The 20712-nt window shown below is 36.0% G+C and overlaps 1 protein-coding gene across 1 annotated transcript; it reads right to left on the bottom strand.

The window, feature by feature from the left end:
• Positions 1-466: 466 nt before the first annotated feature.
• Positions 467-19200, bottom strand: LOC127867946 (N6-adenosine-methyltransferase non-catalytic subunit-like). The gene is made up of 10 exons (XM_052409466.1): positions 19089-19200; positions 18265-18350; positions 13150-13225; positions 12777-12836; positions 12146-12233; positions 10796-10886; positions 9268-9406; positions 7859-7951; positions 6331-6447; positions 467-1688 (listed from the first exon to the last, which is right to left on the bottom strand). The coding sequence occupies exons 1-10, from the start codon at positions 19173-19175 to the stop codon at positions 1161-1163; spliced, it is 1365 nt and encodes a 454-aa protein (XP_052265426.1). The 5' UTR covers positions 19176-19200; the 3' UTR covers positions 467-1160.
• Positions 19201-20712: the final 1512 nt, after the last annotated feature.

The following is a 20712-nucleotide window of genomic DNA, read 5'->3' as shown; positions in this document are numbered from 1 at the left end:
TAACGGCTTCTTTGAAGTATAAGAAACACAATTTTTTTTTTTTTTTTTTTTTTGAATTGGGAATTTTTTTTTCAATTGGGAAAAAAACAACCAGATTTGCATTGGGAATGGGGCCGAATTTCGGACCCGTGGCATAGGGCGGAAAAAGCCTGACTATTTACTTGCAAAAAAATACTAGTGGCTTAAAACTTGACTCGCATTCGGTATTTTTTACTCGCATTTTGCGAGTGTGCGAGTGTTAATTTCGAGCCCTGACCTACATGCCAAATATGTAAGAGATCGGTAAAATATTGAAGGCGCTATGAGAAACAGTAACAAAAGTGTGACGGAAGTAAGTAAGGAACCCCAAACCGGCAACTATATGCTCCCCATATATATATATATATATATATATATATATATATATATATATATATATATATATATATGGGGACCATAAAAATATATAATTTCCACAAAAAACTACTAGGTCTGCCAAATTTATTACAAAACCATTAATTTTTTTCAATATCATAGAGATTACAACAATCAGGACAAAACCAGAAATGTATACAAATACATTAACATAATTACAAAGGAACCTGCATTAAATTATGATTTAATATTTATTATCATGTTTCATAAGTTTGCATTTTTTAATTGCCAAAGCAGTACCACTTAGCAGATAAATAAATTACAAATATGTTTCTAACTAGTATCTCAAACTTGCAAGTGTTACATGATCAAAGGCTAGAAAATTAATTTTTCATACTAGTAACTATTGGTAAGATGATAGATTTACATAATCATATTCAGTTGCCTTTGATTTGCAGAAGAAATTGTTTTATGATAAAGGAATCATTAATTTATAGCAAACTTCAATCATATCATGATCACAAATTAAAGCCATTTACCCCAAATTTCCAGTAGTCAGCTTTTTGAAAAAGTATCATAAATAACTACTATTTCATTACTGGTAGTTACAGGTAACAAAAGATATCCTTAATAATTTTCATACTATGATTTGTAATCATCTGGACTTCAACCACCCTTAATGTTATACACATTTAATTACTATCATACATCAGCTATTTCTGAGATATGATCTCATTAATTTAAATCATCAAGTACAGAAATTTCACATGATTTCCCTAGCAACACACTTAAACTATCCCCAATTCTTATCGAAAATTTCCTCGTTGGGGACCCCGTCCCCGCATTCCCCTCCCCGGGCCTCCCCTGTTCATCATGCCCATGCCCCGCCCACCCCTGCCTGGCGCCCCGCCCTGCATTCCACCCCGCTGGGGGCCCCCGCGCCCTCCCCTAGGGGCATTGGCCATCCCCTGGGGCTTATTCTTGTTCACAGGCGATTTCGGACGCAGTCTTTCAATCTCTTCCGTACATCCAGTGGTAAGGCTCTGATCTCCCTTGAAGTAGCTCATGTAGATTTCCTTCTCGTAATTACTGCTCGTTAACTCTGACCCTATGCTGAGCCAGCCGGGCCTTATTGTGCTGTCCCTAGCAAAAATGTGCAGCCTGCGACGTCCCAAACAGAAATGCTCTATCATGTGAAAGATTTCCACGGGTTTGTCCTTGCAGCCGTATGGTGGCTCCTCCTCGATAATAAGGTCTATGTCAACATTAGCATGGATGAAGTCACCGTCTGTGCTTCGCTTTACGGTGCCTTTTATGCCCATGAGGCAGTGCTCCTGCAAAGTTATATTTTTTTTTATGTAAAAGTAAGCAATGGATGTTGTTTAACTGTAAAAAGAATATTATAGTAAGAAAGTGCAATTTATACAAAGATACAAGCGTTACTAAACTGTCACAGGGGTGTCGAATGGCCAAAATCTAAAATCCTGAAAATAAGCCTAGCATTTGGGCGTCCAGAACAAAAAGAGGGTTAATAATTCATGCTTACTAATTTGTTGACTATTGTTAGCTTTTAAACAATATGTCAATGTAAAATAATTTGTGTTTAAGATGACATTTTGTGACAATACTAGTAATCTTAAAATACAAGAAAAAAATCCTCAGATTTATATCAATATCAAAAGTGGTCCTTGAGGGCCAAAATCCTGATTTCAGGAATTATCCTGAACTTTGACACCTCGGTAAACAGTTTTTTTCCAGCTCAAGATAAGACAAGGTCTCCATGTGCTTATCTTATTTTATATTTGACCTGAAAATTAGACTTTGAACTTGGACTTGGATTATTGTATGAGCCCCTCAGCATGCTTGTAACTACTGCAAAGTTATTTAAAACAAGAGGGCCATGATGGCCCTGAATCGCTCACCTGACTCATTAAGATTAGATGAAAACTATGACCTCTATTGTCTACACAATGTTTTTCTATGATTTGACCTAGTGACCTAGTTCCTGACTCTAGATGACCCAAATACAATTCCAATCCAGATTTCATCAAGATAAACATTCTGACCACAGTTCATAAATATTGGATGAAAACTTTGACCTCTATTGTCAACACAAGGTTTTTCTATTTATTTGACCTAGATTTTTACCCCAGATGACCCAAATACAATCCCACCCAGATTTCATCAAGAATTCTGACCAAATTTCATAAAGGTTGGATGAAAACTGTGATCTCTAATGTCTACACAAGGTTTTTCTATTATTTGACCTAGTGACCTAGTTTTTGACCCCAGATGACCCAAATAAAATCCCAACCCAGATTTCATCAAGATAAACATTCTGACCAAATTTCATAAAGATTGGATGAAAACTGTGACCTCTATTGTCTACAGAAGGTTGTTCTATTATTTGACCTAGTGACCTTGTTTTTGACCCCAGATGACCCAAATACAATCCCAAACCGGATTTCATCAAGATAAACACTTTGACCAAATTTCATCAAGATTGGATGCAAACTGTGACCTCTACTGTATACACAAACAAATTGTTGACGGACGGACGCACGGACACCAGAGGCATGCACAACGGACGCCGGACATCACACGATCACATAAGCTCACCGTGTCACTTCATGACAGGTGACCTAAAAATATGTGTCGGAGATAAACATGAACAGTTGTGGTTAAAATCCCATAGAAACAAGGGCTGTTTGTAAAACATGCATGCCCCCCTATATGGGCTATAAGTTGTAGTAGCAGCCATTGTGTGAATACGTTTTTTGTCACTGTGAATGGTGGTGGTGGTGGTGGTGGTGGTGTAGTAGTAGTAGTAGTAGTAGTAGTAGTAATAGTAGTAGTAGTAGTAATAGTAGTTGTAGTAGTAGTAGTAGTAGTAGTAGTAGTAGTAGTAGTAGAAGTAGTAGTAGTAGTAGTAGTAGTAGAAGTAGTAGTAGAAGTAGTAGTAGTAGTAGTAGTAGTAGTGGTAGTAGTAGTAGTAGTAGTAGTAGTGGTAAAAGTAGTAGTAGTAGTGGCAGTAGTAGTAGAAGTAGTAATAGTAGACGTGGTGGTGGTGGTGGTGGTGGTAGTAGTACTAGTAGTAGTAGTACTAGTAGTAGTAGTAGTAGTAGTAGTAGTAGTAGTAGTGGTAGTAGTAGTAGAAGTAGTAGTAGTAGTAGTAGTAGTAGAAGTAGTAGTAGTAGTAGTAGTAGTAGTAGTAGTAGTAGTAGTAGCAGTAGCAGTAGCAGCATTACAAGACCAATACTTAAGAATAATCAAATGGGAAAAGGTAACATAGCACCGGCAGTAAATATGGGGCTCATTTACAGGTCAGATTTGGAATCTCTGCTGTAAAATGAGATTTTGAATGAATTAATGGAAGGCAAATCTGTAATAAAAAGAACATGCATAAACCGTAGTTGTTTCCCTTGTTTGAACCATGCTAAATCCTTACAAGTTTGGAAAGAATTGGATGAAAAATTTGGACTTTATTGCATAAACACCATTTTCTAAATTTAAGGGGAGGTAATTCTGTACTTCATGGACCAATAATGCTCATTTTTTGTAGGGTTCGTGTCCTCATTGATATAAAGACACTGTGCAAATTTGGAAAGGATCGGACAAAAAATGTGGAAGATTTTTGAAAGTTTTCACAAAATAGGCAAAAACGAATAAACATGCAAAGTTCAACGAGCTCCTGCGGCCATGTTTTTTGACGAATCGAATTTCTTTGAACAACTTTTTCAGGGGAGCCCTCAAAGGTCATCCCTGTGAATTTTTTTGAAAATCTGATGAGCGGTTTCTGACAAGAAGATTTTTTAAGGTTTTTACCATATATGGTCATGGCGGCCATCTTGGTTATGTGATCAAATTTTTTAAACAATTCTTTTGTCCCATGACCTAGGGATGCTCCACATGAAATTTAGTTGAAATTGGCTTAATGGTTTAGTAGAAGAAGATGTTTACAAATTGTTTACAGACGGACGGACGGACGCCGGACGCTGAGTGATCACAATAGCTCACCTCGAGCTATCGCTCAGGTGAGCTAAATACACGAATACGTTCATTTGTGATGTTGATCTAGTGACCATGTTTTTGCCTGTGACATTTATCCATACCAAACTTAACAAGACTATAAGACTATGCTCCGGCAAAAGAGATAATTACAGTCGATTGGTGTATAACGGATAGCTAAGGACTTCGAGTCTCATTTCAACGTAAACACCATGCATTCAGTAATTAAACCATTAAACCTAGATAGACACATGTCTTTCCTATTGAAACATGCCAGCGGTTTTAAATTTCCGAAAAATATTATTTGTTAACCGCGCGAATTTCATGGTACACTGATTCAGCCATTACCGGATCGCTTAGGTCTTTATCGGATTACATGTGTATCGTGTTATTTCTTGAAATTTGACACAGCATTTGTAAAAAATAATTGCAATATATGTACATTTCCATAAAGGAAATTCATTTCTGCGTTTAATAAGACAAAGTTCATGGAAATCGCTGCACAATTGATATAGTAATGGCTGTTCAAAGCGATGCACCCTATATTTGGGTCATTTTGAGATGAATACCTTGTTATATATATAGATATGATAATAAAAAATATGTTTTCAGAAAAGGCGATTTTTCGTTATAATTTGATAATTTTTCAATAAAAATGATGTTTTCACTAATTAATACCATAGCCACACGCTAACCACATGTGTATTGGACAACTTCAATTGAGTTTATATTTATTTTGAGACAATCCCCACATTCCTGGGTCACCACATGTCCGTTATTCACTAAATCCTGAGTTGCAGCTTTCATGCTTATTTTATATGGTTCGCATCAATTTGGTTTCTGAGCATTGTTACTTTTGTAAAGGACACATAATACTAAAATATTACATCAATGAACATTATGTTTACCAAACAAAATCTGCAAAATTCAAGAAACCATTCGTCTGCACTTTTCCTGTCGTCACAAAAATGGTGCGTACATAACGTGACCATGATTTGCATTCGAAAAAAGAAACAGTTGTAAACATTGACACACGTCAACAAAAACATGAATCGACTTAACAATGATTGGCTTTTTGTATTCAATTCATAGAAAACTATAAATCTTAACATAAATAAAAGTATTTTGCAAAAAACGTTTAACCTATCCGTTACTCACTAAAATCCGCTATACACCAATCAACTGTACTTATTTCCTTAATGACCGTTTCAAACAAGTGATAAATGGCTTTTTGGTTTGAAACCTAATGGCCACGAACACTTGGGGACTGACAAACTTTAGTTTAAAAAAATAACTAATCTACTCATCCGGTGGGAAGGGGGTAGGGGAATGCTGTTGATATTTATTGCTTGAGAATAAATGAGTGAATGCAATGATTGGTGCCAAAGGTGAATGCTGCCATCCTGTCTAAAACTCAGCAAGCCCAATTAAAACTGTACTAGGCTAGTCATACAGGATTTTGCTAATTTAATTTTGATCATACAAGCCGCTTTCTGTGCAAACTGGGCTTAATAAATGAGGGTCACATTTTATCTGAAATTAGCCTTTGCAGTCCACACAGGCTTATCAAAGGTGACACTTTCTATGCCTTTAAAAGAGGTCTCTTCTTATTAAAAATCAAGTGTAGGTGGAAAAAAATGTCACTGATAAGCCTGTGAAGACTGCACAGGCTGATCCAAGACAACACTGTGCACACATGCATTAACCCTTTCAGTGCGGGAACCAAATTTTGAAGGCCTTTGCAAACAGTTTGGATCCAGATGAGACGCCACAGAACGTGGCGTCTCATCAGGATCCAAACTGTTTGCTATTCAGATAATATTCTTTGAAAAAATCGAAGAAAATGCTAAGTTTAGAAATTCAGCAGACGACATTTTAGCAGACGACAAATTTCCCAGCATGCAAATGGTTAAGCCACATTTTCCAGAGCATGGCTCATATTCAACCAAAGTATCTCAAGTGGTAAACCTTTGTTCTCTGGTGGACAGCCCCTGGCTCCAGGTTCTTGTTGTGCCCGGGTCTCTTGATGTTGGTCTTGATCCAGCAGATGTCCTCACACCTTCTATAGCCCCATTGCTTCAGACACTAGATAGGGGATGAAGACAGATTGCAACATTGCTCAATAATTGTTTAGTTAACAACTTATGCACCTGTTCACTAAGAAATGCCATATGAAAAAAACAGCAAAAACATTTTGAATATATATTAAATGGAATATTACAATCTGACAAGATTTGCAATTGACATACATTTGAACTTCAAACAGGTTCTGAGTAGAAAGACAATTGCATAGGACAAGAAGGAAATACATGATCAGAATCCAAACAGCTCACAGTTGCTTATAACCTCGGATGATACTAAAAATTCATCATTCCCACACACAATTTATCACACGTAAGAATTACCGATAAATAAAGTTTGAAACTCAACAAGATTTAAAACAGGGAATAATCTCACCTTGAATATTTCTACACTTTTAATATATTTTAGTGGTGGCAAAGGACTACTAAAGCATTTTGTGAATGTAATTTAACATAGTGGGTATCACCAATACAACATCAAAAGATTCAGTCAATTCAGGCAAAATATTATTCAGCCTTGTTCTTTGAAAAAGGGAGTTAACCCTTTCAGTGCGGGAACCGAATTTTGAAGGCCTTTGCAAACAGTTTGGATCCAGATGAGACGCCACAGAACGTGGCGTCTCATCAGGATCCAAACTGTTTGCTATTCTGATAGTATTCTTCGAAAAAATCGAAGAAAATGCTAATTTTAGAAATTCAGAAGACGACATTTTAGCAGACGACAAAGTTCCCAGCATGCAAAGGGTTAATTGTATGTGCGTAAAGTGTCATCCCATATAAGCCTGTGCAGTACAAACTGGCTAACTAACACAACTATCTGCATAAACTGGATATAAGCAAAGAATACAAAAAATACCATAACACCAGACACTTTACAAACTCTTTATGCACATACATTGACTTTTTCCCCCATAATAATCAAAGTGAAAATGGCTTTTGCAACCAGCATAAAATCAGAACTGCCTGCGAGTAACTCGCAGTCTGTTCAGGTTTTATGCTGTTTGCTGCTCATCAGTATCTCAGGGTTGGAAATGAAGCCTTTAAAACTTGAATTTAGTAAGAAAGTCCTTGAATACAATTTAACTTTCTTAGGGACTACAAATGCATAAAAATACATATATTAGTGGTAAAGGGTTAAACCACTATTTCCAAAGTGAGGCTAAATTTTTAATGCTCAGGACAAACAGCAATCACATATGAATAATGTCCAGTCTTATGCTGCTGTACTATTTGCTCATCAACAAAATCAGAGGGTTTGACATAAATGTTCATCCTACTGTCAGGAACAACCAAAATATTGGGCCAGATTGTGCCAGACAGACAGAGCCCTACCATATTTGAAATAATACCCCTTTAAGAGGGGGCTAAACAAAACATTGCAAGCTTAAATTTTTTAAAGCGAGATGTCTCTGTACCAGTCTTCCCCGCTCCAGCCCCTCTGCATTTCCACACCAGATCCAGATGAAGGACCTCTGAGCTGCCACACTGGGGATGTCAAGTTTCTCAATCTGCAAACCATGAGAACCACTTACACTTACATTTAGTTCAACTATACAAATCAAACATTTTTTTTACCTATAGATATTTATCACAGGCCATACCCTGTTTCCAATGTAATACATCCATTACGAATATTTTTATCTTACACATGTGTAATATACTTTTTAAGCGTTTTCATTGGCTTATTTTCGTTCGAATGACACATCGCATTTTGTTATTTTGCTGAAATGACGTTGCAATGTCAAATAACGTCACAAAATGTAAACAACATTCAGGATTGATCATTGTTTGCGTAAATATTTATTTAATTTGCTAATTTAAAACCATGCGATAAAAAAGATCTGACACTCATTGTCATATCTGATAATCATACCATATTTTATTACACTTGTCCAGGAAATTTGTATGATATAACAACTTGTGCCAGATCCTATATATATTGAATGATACAACACTTATAGTTGTTAATTGAATAACAAGTAAGTGAAGATCATATGCTAGTTCAATTTGGATAAAAGAAGCAAACTATGTACATTTGTTGTAGTTGAAATATTTGTAATTTTGGTTTGATCTTTTCTTTGGTGGAAAACCAGCTTAAGTTACCATAAAACCCCCAATCATTCTACATATCATAACACTTTCCTGATAGGTCCTTTTCTGACACTTGTATATCTTTAAAACAATCAGAAAATGTGCAAACAACAAGTATAACTCTTGTGGAGTTCATGTATTTACAGACATATTTTCCTTGAAATCGTCTTGCATATCACATAACTTGAATTGCCTATTGGGTCTGGCTCTGGAAGAATGGGGCTTAATGCACGGGGATAAAAGTGTCATTCCATATTAACCCATTGAATGCTGGGAAATTTGTCTTCTGCTAAAATGTCGCCTGCTGAATTTCTTAAATTAGCATTTTCTTCGATTTTTTTCAAAGAATACTATCAGAATAGCAAACAGTTTGGATCCTGATGAGACGCCACGTTTTGTGGCGTCTCATCTGGATCCAAACTGTTTGCAAAGGCCTTCAAAATTCGGTTCCCGCACTGAAAGAGTTAACCTGCGAAGTCTGCATAAGTTGATCAGGGACAACACTTTCAATGGTATTTTATGTTCAAGGAAGTCCAGGCACAGGCTAATCAGGGACAATACTTTTTGCCTTCACTAGATTTTTGCTAAGAAGGAACTTCCTTAAAATGAAAAATTCCATGAAAAAGCAGAAAGTGACGTTTCTCATTATCCTGTGACAACTGCAAAGGCTTATCAGGTATGACACTTGACACACATGCATTAAGCCCATTTTTCCCATAGTGAGCCTACTCACCTCATCCCAGTCCCAGTACTTTTCAAAGACGGCCCCGTGCGCTCGCTGGTACTCCTCCAGGGGTGGCTCCAGGAGTATCGCGTCAAACTGGCACCCGAGTTCGTGGAGCTCAAACGCCTCCAAATCACACTTCATGTACCTGGAGAAAGTTTTCTAGTCTTTACTGGTTTAAATCTAATTTAGCTTGATTATATAAAGCCAAAGGCCCATTGAACCGGTCTCAAATTTGTGTCTTGGCTAGAACAAGTACTTGGTATCTTTGGGGGGAGACCTAAAGAGAGCTCCCACAGTGGGGATCAAACGTTTGACCTTCCCGTTGCTAGGCGGGAACCATATCAAACCTGTCACCTCCTGGTTGCTAGGCAGTAACCATATCCACTATGCCATGGCAACATAAAGTCGTTCTAGTCTTTGAATGTACAAGCTTGTCACTGTATTGATGCATGCCCCCAAATGCTGCATGTCATATTGTGTAACAAATTGTAACATTGCAATTATAGAAATTTTAAGTTGAAAAAAGTAGGCATAACCTTTTATCTGAGGCTATTATCAGTTGCATATTACAGTTTTGTATTCTTCGGAACAATGTTAGCAAATTTGAATGTGTGACATTAAAAAGTGAAGGAGTAATTCATATGACAAGTTTGTGACTTATGACAGGTAGACAGACCAATGTCCATGCTGAATGAAGTGTAGCCCATTCTACTTTGTGCAGGTAGTACAATTATGAGAATTTCACCTGAGAAGACCAGATCCTGTATTCATCAACCAATTCTTAGAATTAAAACTAAACAAGAGATGTGTTTGTCAGAAACACAATGCCCCCTAATGCGCCGCTTTTTTTTTTACCTTTGACCTTGGCCTTTCACCGCTCAAAATGTGCAGCTCCATGAGATACACATGCATGCCAAATATCAAGTTGCTATCATCAATATTGCAAAAGTTATGACCAAGGTTAAAGTTTTGCGACACATACAATGACAGACATATACAATGACAGACACACAGACAGACAGACGGACAGGCCAAAAACAATATACCCCCAATCATTCGATCCGGGGGCATAAAAATAGGAATATTCTTAAAACTGGTATGTGTTACAAATACTTAAAAATACAGTTTGTTAATGAAAGAAGCATCATTTTTAGCCTGTATATATATTCAATTGCTGAATGTTTTTCTTTTTTTAAGTCTCTTCTGCATTCTTAAGTCTAAGAATCGATTGGTGATTACAAACCAAGCACCCTTAACCCTTAACTATTTACCACTAAGATATATATTTTGACGTGTTTGTAGACCCTTAGAAAGTTATATTTAATTAAAGACCTTTCTTACTAGATTCAAGTTTTAAAGGCTTCATTCCCAATCCTTAGATGCTGATGAGCAGCAAACAGCATAAAACCTGAACAGACTGGGAGTTACTTGCAGGCTGTTCTGGTTTTATGCTGTTTGCACATAGCCATTTTCACTTTGCCTCTGACCGGGTAAGGATTAAGACAGACTGCCAAATTGTTTCACTGTTACTCACGTTGGGGGGATGCTGGTCTGTGAAATCAGTTCATCCTTCAACTTGATCAACTCCCGTAATTTTGGATATTCTTCAAATCTGTTAGCAAGACCTGAAAATATATTGCATGGAACATATGCGTATCCATCCAAATAGACCACAATTAATTATGGAGATTTTTGATAGTGTAACCCTGAAAACAATCCATATGGATACCCCCCTGAATGATTCAGTGCCTTGTTAAATTTACTACAATAATAATTCTCACACAGCAACTTTCACCAAAAGCCAACATGGCTTGGTTCTTGCAAGTAACACCAAAGGCTATAATTTCTGACAAAGATGGTCTTTTTATATCGATACATTGTAAAGGACCTAATTATATTTAACAAGACTATTTCCAAGCAATATAAGTCCCCTACCGGTGAAACTCCACCATTTTCAGCAATATTTATAGTCTATTTGTTGCCATAGCAACCAGAATTCTTGACGTAGGAACAAAATGAAATGGCGTGCATAATCTCCATATTGCCATCTACCCATGCTTCAAGTTTGATGAAAAAATAAAAGTTATCGCAAGATGCACTCCTTTCAGCATTATTTATAGTCTATTTGTTGCCATAACAACCAGAATTCTTGACGAAGGAACAAAATGAAATGACGTGATAATCTCCATATTGCCATCAATCCATGTTTCAAGTTTCATGAAAAAATATGAAAAACTTTGAAAGTTATCGCTGGATCCAGAAAAGTGTGACAGACTCACGGACACACAGAGCGCAAACCATAAGTCCCCTACGGTGTCACTGGTAGGAGACAATTATTTTATAATTACCAAAACTGTTGCAATTTCAACAAAAACAAATCTCAGCAAAAAGTTTTACATTTTAGACTGTCATATATTTATGCTTTTAAAAGTGACAAATACGATGAAAGATTTTCATGAGTTAAGTGATTACATTAGGTAGAGTTCTGGGACACACTCTGGGTCTACAATTAATAAAGGACTTTACTAACTTTTTATACACATATACACCATCGTTAGAACTTAAGATTGTTTTTTAATGGCAAACATTATTTCTTGAGATTACAATAAAGATGAAAATTGTTTCACTATTAAATTATCCTTTTTCCTCTCAGAAGCAAAAATGGCTATATACAACCAGCATACAACCAGAACAGCCTGCAAGTTACTCAAAGACTGATCAGGTGTCATTCTGTTTGCTTCTCATCAGTATCTTAAGATTGAAAACCGAAGGCTTTAAAACTTTAATCTAGTAAGATCTAAAATTTAGTTTGATTTTCTAAGAGACTACAAAACGCATATTTAAGTTAATTTAATAATGGTTAAGAACATCATGTCTATCTCACCAACGTCCCTTATGAAGTTTTGTGGTCTCTCTCCTGTGTCCACAAAGTGCTGACAATAGTCGTTGTGTGGATTGGCACTCTGTGTTCCCTAAAAATTCATCAGCATTTTAAGCATGTGACATGATACATTTATCAACAGGATGATTTAAAAGACATATACTAATTAACTTGTTAATAAGTGGCATCTACAGATGATTATGGTATACTGGGCAAGGTATCTTGATAAGTTTAATGCACAGAAAGTCACCAGATACAGAAACTAATTTGTTTACCGTAATCAATACTTGACTTGGTGTAAACTTTAACCCATTCGTTCTGGACTTCCCACCATAAATTATTGACTTCATGTAAACCTACACAAATAAATTATTGGCTTAGTGTAAATTTACCTCCATCAATGTTTATACCAAGTGTGTGCCCCCTTCAGTTATGGAGTGGACTATTTACTGCCCACTTAATTTGTACAGGTTGTGCATTGCACCTTTAACAACTTGACCAAGTGATCATTTACTTTTCTTCTAGACTCAGTGACATTTATCCTGGCCTAATTCATAAGAAAAAATAATCAGACTAGTTCCAAAATAATCACAATGCAAAAGTTACAAAAAGTCTTCCTTCAATGGGAACATACTTTTAGGAAAGCACTTGAGTCTGTGTACACTTCATCTGTTTCAAACTCTGCCTCCTTTTTCTGAAATGCATAATTTATTGAATAATTTGTAACGCAAGGGCACATCAATGTATAGGACTAATGAACATCATTACATCCTGATAAAATGATCAAAACATTCAAAGATGAGGTGATGAGAGCAGAACCATATACCAGCATATAAACATACAAATGACAATCCTATCAAGGCTCCATTTCACGTGTTAAAACAGTCATATAAAATACTTGATTATCTCAATAAAATTAGTAGTAGTTTAAATAAATATGCTTTTAAACAGCATAATGGAAGGAAAAATGTAAAACGACGATGTGCAATTCCTGTGATGTCACATGCCTCCAAAGTCCCTGATGGTGTATTCTTGTCTGACTTCTCATCTAGCCTTAGCTTCTTTTCTGCATGATCATTTTCACTGTAATTAAATATAAACAACACCATCATCATGATTTAAATCAACTTGACTATAATTGCAGTTCAAGCTAGTTATAATCTTAAATGAAATGTTAGATACTTAACTGAGCTCAACTATATCTAGAATTGTGACAACAGTATCGAAGAAAAAACCTTGATACCACATTAGTTCTGAAAACATTAGCAAGTTGATACCATCAAAATATTAATTGTGGGTGTGGGCAATTAACACAGGCATGGTTTAATACAGAGCCACTATAAAATGTCATGTACATAGTACACTGGGGTTACAAGAAAAATATATGTACATTTATTTTGATATACATGTATAAATTAATCATTGGACCCCCCCAAGGGTGTGGCCAGTTTTGATTCAGGAGGAATAATTTGAACACATTTTGTCAAAAACCACAGTGTATGTTAGTTACATTACAAATAGGAAACCTCTAGGCCTAGTTATTTAACCTTTTACCACATTTGCACACCCTTAGAAATTTAATTTTAATTAAAGGCCATTCTTACTAAATTTAAATTTTAAAGGCTTCATTTCCAACCCTCAGATACTGATGAGCAGCAAACAGCATAAAACCTGAACAGACTGCAATTTACTCACAGGCTGTTATGGGGTTTTGCTGTTTGCACATAGCCATTTTCTCTTTGCCTCTAAGTGGAAAAGGTTAAAAGATAACAAAGATGAGCGTTCATATACTATGGGTGTTTTTTATTAACGTTGTGACCTCCAAGGCATGACTGGTTTTTACATGACATTTGACACTGTAGAGTACTACCATTTGATGCTGCATACCATATATTAACCTGTGGACCTTGTGGTTGCAGAATATTTAACTCTAGGTTAAATGTGGGGGCCTTACTTTTGTCATTTTTTTTATATTGTGATAAAAATGGCACATAACAGGAGCAATGATGTACGTCCAGGAGTGTACGAGAACTCCTCCAGACAGACAGACAGACATGCAGCAGATGTCCATTGAAATGCTAGTAAATTTCCCGTTACTATGTTTTGGGGAATGTTACAAGTCACTTCTCCCTATTTTTAAGGCCTAGGGTAGTCTCTGGTTACATTAATTTACCAACTTTACATGGGTTATCAGTAAATAAGATCTACATGATTCTAAACACTAAACACATCTAAGATTATTATCTAGTATTGCTTGGCAATTAGGCCACAATAAGTAATACAGTGATCAGTTGTTTGATGAATTTTGGCCTCCAAATTTAAAGAAAGAGATTGCAATAAATTATAAACCATTGCTATGACATGCATTAAAAGCTACATATATATAGCATCTTAGTAAGTCAATAGTTACAACAATTTGGTCCACTTTGCCCTTAAATTGTGTAAGTGATCGCTACCAAATACCAATGACTTGTGTTCATGTTTCTGTTGTCACCATTGATTTTAAAAGGAAGTCAGTTCTGTCCACAGTATGCTTTTTTATGACTGAGGGCCTATTTTACCAGTGATGATCTTTCTTGTTTTATATTGTCAGTTTTGTGCATTTCATGCAAATTTTATTTGGTTCACAATGCCAACCAAACTGCTTTTGTTCTATGCAGTTAGTGAGCCAACCAAACTGCTTTTGTTCTATGCAGTTAATCCATACAACCCATAAAGACATTTTATAGTCATAAGTTTGGACACTGAGAAAAAATATTATTACAAAATATTAGTTTACACTGATTTAGAACAACTACAGTGAAATTACAAAATAGAAATGTATGTAGATTTTTTGTTGGCTTAACCACAATAAAAAAAGAAACAAAATACTATTCTTTTTTAAAATAAGATGTGTGGCAATTTGGACCCTTATTTTAATTCACAATTTGTAGGAGCAGCCAATCTGCCAACAAGAGGGCCATGGGCCCTAAGGCACTCACCTGAGACCCGAAGGAACTAAACTATTCTGGGAAGGTGGAGTTCAAAATAATAAAATACTTCATGAAACATAAATATTATCATGAGTTTCACAAGAAGAAATTTGCTCGCATGGAAACCATGCTCTTCAGAGCACCGGAGCCATTTTCAAACTAAATCAAGATATTATAGGAACATATGTTCTCAGCATTTTTCATTAAGATTGAACTAAAATGTGACTTATAGAGAGTTCACAATGTTTCACTACAGCAATAAAAAGAAATCTGCCACCTACCTCATGACCTTGCTTTTAAACATACTGGAACTATTTTTAGACTCACCTTGCAATGATATTTCCGATTAAAACAACAATCAACCCTATTTAAAACACAAATCTTTGATAATCACACCAAAACTACTGACCTCATCGATAAAACTGTGTGCCATAACAATTTGTATTCCACTCTTATCAGTCTGAAGGTCTTTGATGTGAGTTCCCAGCTGGGGCCTATTTTTAGGGACTAAGGGCATTTAAGCTGCAAGCCTATTACACAATCATCACAGTACCATTTCAAGGCATCAATGAATACTTCTGCACCAGAACAATTCAGGCACAGTCAATAGAGAATAAATTAGTTGCTGATAAGCAGGTGGCTGAATGGGTTAAATTGGAGAGAAAAGAGTGCATTCCTGACACGACATGCATTCATGATTGGAGGTCAAACACAATTCAAATTATTTACAGTTGTACTTTTCTGTGAAATCAATATTACTACTTGAAAATTTGTATATTTAATAAAGGGTTTTCAGATGGCATATTAAATATGTTTGTTGCACTTCATCCCCAACCAATTATCATCATAATAATCCTCTTCAGAAAGGAACAAAAATAAATAAATACAAATTTAGCAATTCAACTGTATATCTTATTGGCAGAATAATTATTCAGATGACTGCATGGAGATCATGAATATCATAATATGCATACATTTCATTCACAGTGTACATTGGTAATTTCTAAGTAGATAGTGAACAAGGTTACACTATAAAGCCATTTAAGGAAAACTACCCCATCCCATAAAAACAAATGTTGTGAGTAAGTTTCATAAATATTTGACTACAAATATGACTTCTAGAGTGCTAACAAGGTTTTACTGTAGCCATAAAAGGAAAACTGCCCTGCCCCCTGGAGGTCAATGTCTTTCAACAAACTGGAACCATTTTGGAACTCAGCTGAGATACAATGTACATGTATCATAAAAATAAATGTTCTCTTTTTTTTTCATGAATATTGGACTATAAATATGACTTCTAGAGTGCTAACAAGGTTTTTCTATAGCCATATAAGGAAAACTGCCCAATGTTTATCAACAGACCCCAACCATTTTCAAACTGAGCTGAGCTATCATAAGAACAAATGTTCTTACCAAGTTTCATGTAGATTGGAATATAAACGTGACTTCTAGAGTGTTAACAAGGTTTCACTATAGCCATTTAAGGAAAACTGTCGCGCCCCCTGGCGGCCATGTTTTTTAACAGACCAAACCCATTTTGGAACTCAGCTGAGATATTATTGGGACAAATAATCTGACCACCTTACATGAAGATTGGACTTTAAATGAGACTTCTAGAGTGCTAACAAGGTTTCACAATAGCCATATAAGGAAAACCGACCAGCCCCCTGGCAGACATGTTTTTCAACGGACCGGAACCATTTTCAAACTCGGCTGTGATATCATTGGGACAAATATTCTGACCAACTTTCATAAAGATTGGACTATAAATGTTACTTCTAGAGTGTTAACAAGGTTTCACTATGGGGGAAAACAGCCCTGTCCCCTTGCAGATATGTTTTTCAACGCACCAGAACCATTTTCAAACTCAGATGAGATATCATTGGGACAAATATTATGACCAAGTTTCATGAAGATTGGACTATAAATGTGACTCCTAGAGTGTTAACAAGGTTTTACTATAGCCATATATATAATGAAAACTGCCCAGCACCCTGGCGGCCATGTTTTTTTAAAGAACTGGAACCATTTTCGCACTCAGCCAAGCTATCATAAGAACAAAAATTTAAATGAAGATTGGACTATAAAATGTGACTTCTAGAGTGTTAACAAGGTTTTACAATAGCCATTTACGGAATACTGCCCCGCCCCCTGGTGGCCATGTTTTTCAACCAAGCGAAACCATTTTCGAACACAGCTGATAAAACATTAAGGCAAATCTTATGACCAAGTTTCATGAAGATTGGACAATAAATGTGACTTCTAGAGTGTTAACAAGTGTTTTCTTTAATTTGACCTAGTGACCTAGTTTTTGACCTCACATGATCCAGTTTCAAACTCGACCAAGATATAACTGGGTCACATCTTTGGACCAAGTTTCATGAAGATCAGACAAAAAATGTGGCCTCTAGAGTGTTAACAAGGCAAAATGTTGATGACGCACGACGGACAAAAGGTGATCCCAAAAGCTCACCATGAGCACGTTGTCACGTCGGACAACGGACAAAAGGTGATCCCAAAAGCTTACCATGACCACGTTGTGCTCAGGTGAGCTAAAAATGTTATCACTTTGTTGTGGTCTTAACTGTGGTGTGTCATCCCAAGGCGAAATTCTTTAAAAAAAACATGCTCTTTTGCAACAAATGAGTTCATTATTTTGTTTCTTATTTCTCAGACCAATCCTTACTCTCTTGATCAAGTATTGGAATTCAGTATGTCAAATAAATCTATATAACTTAATTCAATTATTCTCTATAACTTAAGTTACAAACAATGACAAGTCAGGGCACTCAATCTATAAAATCTGCGGCCGAAATTCGGCTGCATATTTTGGCCGCAGTCCCCCACCTGAAAAGTATACTTTTTCCCCTTTTGGGGGGAAAAATTCCCCCTGATTAAATTATTATTATTTTTTTTTTTAAAGATGTGTCTCATGATTATTATATCTCAATTCTATTTCAATTTAATCTTGTCAAACATACTTAATTATGACAAAAGAAATGAATATAGTGCAAACATGTACACATGTTATAATGAGAGAGTAAGTAAAAAAATCCCCCAAAAAGGGTAACGCCGCGAAAAATTCCCCCTCATGAGGGTAGCGACCCGCTTCCCCTAAAATGGATTGAGGGCCCTGAGAGTAAAATTTACTCTGCTGGTTTCTTTGCTGTTGACTGCTTTCTGTCTTCTTTGCTGTTCAAAACAATTTTCAATGCATCCGGACTGCTGACTCCAAGCTGTAAGAGATGTGTCCAGTCAGTAATAATATCTTTCTACCATTTTTCAAAATTTACATGTAATGAATTCAATTATAAACAAGAGCACCGCATAACGGGTGACAACGCTTGACTGCGATGCAGTTTTGAATAAATGAAAGCTTGTCAGATTTTATTTTTTTTAAAGGTCAGTGACCTTGACCTTTGACCTAGTGACCCCAAAATGGGTGTGATGTGTATAACTCGTCAAGGTGCATCTACATATGAAGTTTCAAAGTTGTAGGTGGAAGCACTTTGATTTTAGAGCCAATGTTCAAAAGGTTAACAAAATGTAAAGGTTTTAGCAAGACGCCAGATGACGAGTTGGCTATGACAATACCTTGGGTTTTCTCCGAAAACAGCCGAGCTAAAAATTAAAGCAAACACTGCCAATAAGTCTGTGTTACGTGATGAAAAATGAACTAAATAGATGTTGTAGGCATGTCTTCAAAACTTTGAAGACATCAAAAATCAGGATTCCGTTTCAGTTGAAATCACTGATTGACATTAGTTGCAATAATTCAAATCTCAGCTTTATAACCCAAAGAGTTGCTGAGAGTTGCAATGTTCATAAGTGTCAAAGTGAACTGTTATTTAAATATTTCATAAGTGAACTGTTTTTTCGGACGATATTTTTCGGATATTTAATTCAATTTATTTAATATTATAACATGATTGAACACATTTCTAAAAATCTATGTGCTAAATAAATGGCCATACAGCTTTTGCCAATAACTCCTTTCTCTTGTGTGATCTGTCTTTTAACTCTTGCAACCGGCTGCTGGTCTTCGGAGTCGGTTCAGCCATTGTCGTTACCGGATGGACTATGTCGTAAAATTATGGATTGAAGGTAAAACGCGGAGTTCATTCTAAACCACGGCTCAAATGATTTAAAAATGTCAGTCGCTCACCAAGTTCGAACTGTACGACAGTTATATTTTTAAAAAGGTTGAAAGTTAATACATCTTTAATCTAATACAAGTATATAAAACGCATACTGTAATGTATCAATAATGAACATACAGTAGCCATTATTATAAAAGAAGAAGAAAAAGAAGAACACTGATTTGCCGGTCAGAATTCAAACGCACTACACGTGGAGGAAGCGTCGTTTCGAAAGGGAATGAGGATTTTCCGAGTAGATGCGGTTGATTATTCATATTGCACACACCGTTATTTTATTTCTCTGTAACTACAAACACGAATTAAAAAAAATTAGATAACTACCGGGGTAGCTCGAATTTTTAAGCACGTATACGTGCTTATACATTAATTCTTCAATACTTGTATCATGAGTCATATAAATGATAAATATTCTACATCGCCCTAGCATAACGTTTTCCATGTTATGTTTTAACCCCATGTTCGAGAATAGTCACCATAGGAACCTCAATTAAGATAAGATAAGATAAGCTTTATTTAAAGTCGGCAAGACAGCAACATATACAAACATAAGCTCATGTGAGCTTTTTGAACCGACTATTGTACAACAAGGGTATATAATAAAACAAGTGTAAACCAGCTACAATGTTAAAAGGGTAAGTTACATGATAGTTACACAATTGTAAAGGAGGCATAGTATTAAGTAAGAAGGCATCATAGTGCACCTAAAAAGTAAAACATCTAGCAGTTTAATTTAAAAAAAACAACATGAAAAATGCCTATCCGCTTATATATAAATGGTTAAATGAGTATCATCTTTATAAGCTTATTGGGACGACATAAATAAGTAAAACAATTAAAAAGACTGCTTAAGAATTCTTCAATAGGAAAACACACAGAGACTTGGCACATGAGGCAGATTGGCTGTAGTCATGATTTGCAGCACAAATACAGCACATAGCTATAGGCGATTTAAAATTAGATATAAGCAAAGACATACAATCGACACAAGCAACACCATGCAAAAGACAAAAAACACAAGCATAGTATATGAAATACTACATTAACTGCTAACTTAAACACAAAGGGGGGAAAATATGATCATGCAAAAGGCAACACAAAAATACATATAAGCACATGTGAAAAAATCATATAGACTGCAAGCTGAGGCACAACAGGGGACACAGAAATACATATAAGCACATGTACAATACCATAAAATACAAAGCTGAAACGCAAAAGGGGAAAATATGAAACATGCAGCAAGCAAGCAATACAAAATACATAAAGCACATGAAATACCACATTTACTGCAAGCACAAAAAGGGAAATAAGAATATGCAGCAAGCAAAACAAAATACATATAAGCACATGAAAATGTGAACTCAAAGAACTGCTCGTCGGTGCTGTTGGTGCTCACCTACCCAGAATCACAGGCTATGCATTTGCAGTCTTTGCCGCT

The sequence above is a fragment of the Dreissena polymorpha genome, chromosome 2 (assembly GCF_020536995.1).
Source record: "Dreissena polymorpha isolate Duluth1 chromosome 2, UMN_Dpol_1.0, whole genome shotgun sequence".
In the NCBI taxonomy this organism is placed as follows: Eukaryota; Metazoa; Mollusca; class Bivalvia; order Myida; family Dreissenidae; genus Dreissena; species Dreissena polymorpha.
The sequence above is the reverse complement of the archived record's forward strand: the minus strand, read 5'-3'. Positions and strand labels throughout refer to the sequence as shown.